We start from the raw sequence: 2,939 nt of genomic DNA on the forward strand, positions 1-2,939 counted from the left end.
TCATATATCTTAATCAAAATAAAATTAAACCAATCAATTCTATTAAAAATGAAAAAAATATTTATCTCCACATAAAAATCTCAATAACTAAATGCATGAAGGGTTTTATAAATTCGTAGAGATACGAGATAGTGAATTATATAAATTGAACTTTTAATAGAAATCAAATCAAATTTCAAAAGAAGTTGATTAGATTGACTTACGTTACCATAGATGAGAAGTAATGATTATAAACATCCTTTGTAATGAAGAAAAAGAGATCATCTCCAAGCAAATATCAAAAGTAAATTTTGAGAGTGAATCTTACTTCTCGATTTCATATAGATAACGATATCAAATCTTTCACCATCCTTAAGAACAAAAAGTAAAATAAATTAATCAAAACAATGATAACGTATAATGAAAGAAGAATAAAAAATAATAATCAGATATGAAATATTAAATAAAAAAAACTTCCTATAAAAACTTTGCATCTTGCCGTCAAAGATATTGAAAATCATGAAGGTTAAATTTGATCGACGAACTATCACTTTGAGCAAGATCGTGCTGATAACGTGTTATAAAATAAAGAGAGATGAAAAGAATAAAGAATAAAGAATAAATAAAATATGAAAGCAATAGAGAATGTACTTTATTGATTAAAGGGATGTTCACAATGCTTCATCAGAGTCTCTATTTATAGGCATAAGAAATATAAAAGAAGTTGAGATCTAATTCTAATAACTATTAGAATTTAAAGTACATTAAAACTTTATCTTGATCATGATAGACATTCACTTAATAAGATATTCATAACAATTTAAATATATTAGCAAAAAATAAATATTAACTAGTACAATTATTTTTACTTTTACCTAAAACTTCTCATTGGCAAGATATTATGGAATTAATTACAAACTTAAATTAATGCGTTTTATTTTAATTTAAAATGCGAGAAATGTTTGAAGAGTTTTAGCTAATCCCACAAGTTGAGTTTTAGAAATGGATGAATAAAATCATTAGTAAAATTTATGAGATGAACACCTTTGGCTTTTCTTATGGCTCAAACGCTGCCTATTCTCTGCAATAACCCCAAATCACAAACAAACAATCCAATGCAAGCCTTACTAAGTTCTCTGCATGATTGGTAATTGAAACCATTAAGTCTCAAACATAGTTTAATTAGCCCCAATATTGTTCATGTTATTGAAGTTGTCACCAATGAATCAGCCGGCTGGATTGTTTGGTAGTATCTTCCCCAATCAAGCCAAAAGCTCTCTTTGTTAATGGCTCAAATGATGTTATATAACACTACTGACTACTGAGTTCTCCATCTAGGTTCTGCAGATGCAATGGCGCCTAAGAGCAGAAGCTACCAAATTTCTGCAACCCCTGTTACAGTCTTTGGACATTTGTTGTTTATAGCAGTGACAACCCTTGTGATAGTTTGGCTTCTCAAGTTCCGGGAAGGCCTTGCTTTTGAATCTGCTAATAAGTTAAAGTTTTTCAATGTGAGTTCATTTGCGTTGAGAATCCCTTCTCTTTCTTCAGAAACTGCTTCATATCTTTGTTTCTATATGATCTGTGGAGGACCTATTGTTCTTGCATGGATCAGTTTGCTTCTATGCCTACATTTTAATCTCTTTCAGCTCCCCCCCATCTCATTTGCAGCTTCATCCACTTCTAATGGTGATCGGATTCATATTAATAGCTGGAGAAGGTAAGTAGTAATTGTCAGTGGCTTTTCATGTATATTAACATAATTAATTCAAACATCATGTCTATGTTGCTCTACTCTTTCATTTTCTTGAATGTCTAATGTCCCGTACGATATATTTCCAGATTATATATTAGAGTATCATTGAAGACCACCAAATATATGAAAAACTTTTGATGAATTTTATTGAAATAAGGAAATCTGATTGAAAAGTGATGTGCATTATTGTTATGGAACACTCTAAAAGCATTTTAAGTGAACATATATATAAAACAGCAATCATGGCATATAAGTCAACCCCAAGTAGAAGAGACATAAAAGTGCAAAAGGCTGTCCACCTAACATTGCAAACCATAGCTCTTGGTTGTGGGATCTTTGGGATTGTTGTAATCTTCAAGTTCCATGATGAGACAAACATGCCCGACATGGTTACCTTACATTCTTGGCTAGGCATGATTGCCATATGCTTATTTGGTTTACAGGTACCTAAAATTTTAATCAATTTCTTTCCAAATATATCATTTAGGAATTTAAAACAAAAACATCCCAATCTGGTATTGCAGTATTTGCTAGGATTCTTCTCGTATGTGTTCCCAGGTGCAGAATCATATTCAAGAGCAGCCTATCTGCCATGGCACACTTTTGGTGGCTTACTTATCTTCTTCTTAGCAATATGCACAGCTGAGATGGGATTGCTTCAAAAGTTCCTTTCGTTATTCCTAACTCGCTCCCAAGAAGCTCTCATTGTCAACTTTATAGGATTGTTGCTTTTCCTATTTGCAGTTGCTGTTGCCCTCACTGTTGTTCTCCCCAGATATTAGTCATGGAATCTTAGTTGCTGCTTGTGCAAATATCTTTAATTTCTTTACTTTCAAATTATTGGACAATTTTATGAAGAAAATCCATGAAAATTCTTTATTGCTAGGACTCCTCAAAACTTTTTCCATTTTCTTTCTTCCTTTCGCATACCTAATAATCATTTTTGGATTTTAAAAAAAATAATAACAATAATTCTTTAACTTTTTTTATTTTTCAAAGATAAAAAGTCTAAACTAAATTAAATGTTGATTTCATTAATGACACCGTGTCACATTAGTCCCTGCAAAGTGAGCCATGCAAATCGACATCTTCAAGTCTATAATTTTGGGGGTTTATTTATGAAATCAGCTTCAACAAATAAGCGAAAGTTTATGCAGGTAACGAAAGTTTATGCAGGTAAAAGAATTATAGAAACCATTAAGAT

The 2,939-nt window shown here is 31.3% G+C and overlaps 1 protein-coding gene across 1 annotated transcript; it reads left to right on the forward strand.

Moving 5' to 3' along the window:
• Positions 1–1,321: 1,321 nt before the first annotated feature.
• Positions 1,322–2,620, forward strand: LOC108473684 (probable ascorbate-specific transmembrane electron transporter 1). The gene is made up of 4 exons (XM_017775391.2): positions 1,322–1,490; positions 1,651–1,699; positions 1,973–2,178; positions 2,260–2,620. Exons 1-4 carry the CDS (start codon positions 1,332–1,334, stop codon positions 2,515–2,517), a joined length of 672 nt encoding a protein of 223 aa, XP_017630880.1. The 5' UTR covers positions 1,322–1,331; the 3' UTR covers positions 2,518–2,620.
• The last annotated feature ends 319 nt before the right edge of the window (positions 2,621–2,939 follow it).

Source organism: Gossypium arboreum, chromosome 3 (assembly GCF_025698485.1).
Source record: "Gossypium arboreum isolate Shixiya-1 chromosome 3, ASM2569848v2, whole genome shotgun sequence".
In the NCBI taxonomy this organism is placed as follows: Eukaryota; Viridiplantae; Streptophyta; class Magnoliopsida; order Malvales; family Malvaceae; genus Gossypium; species Gossypium arboreum.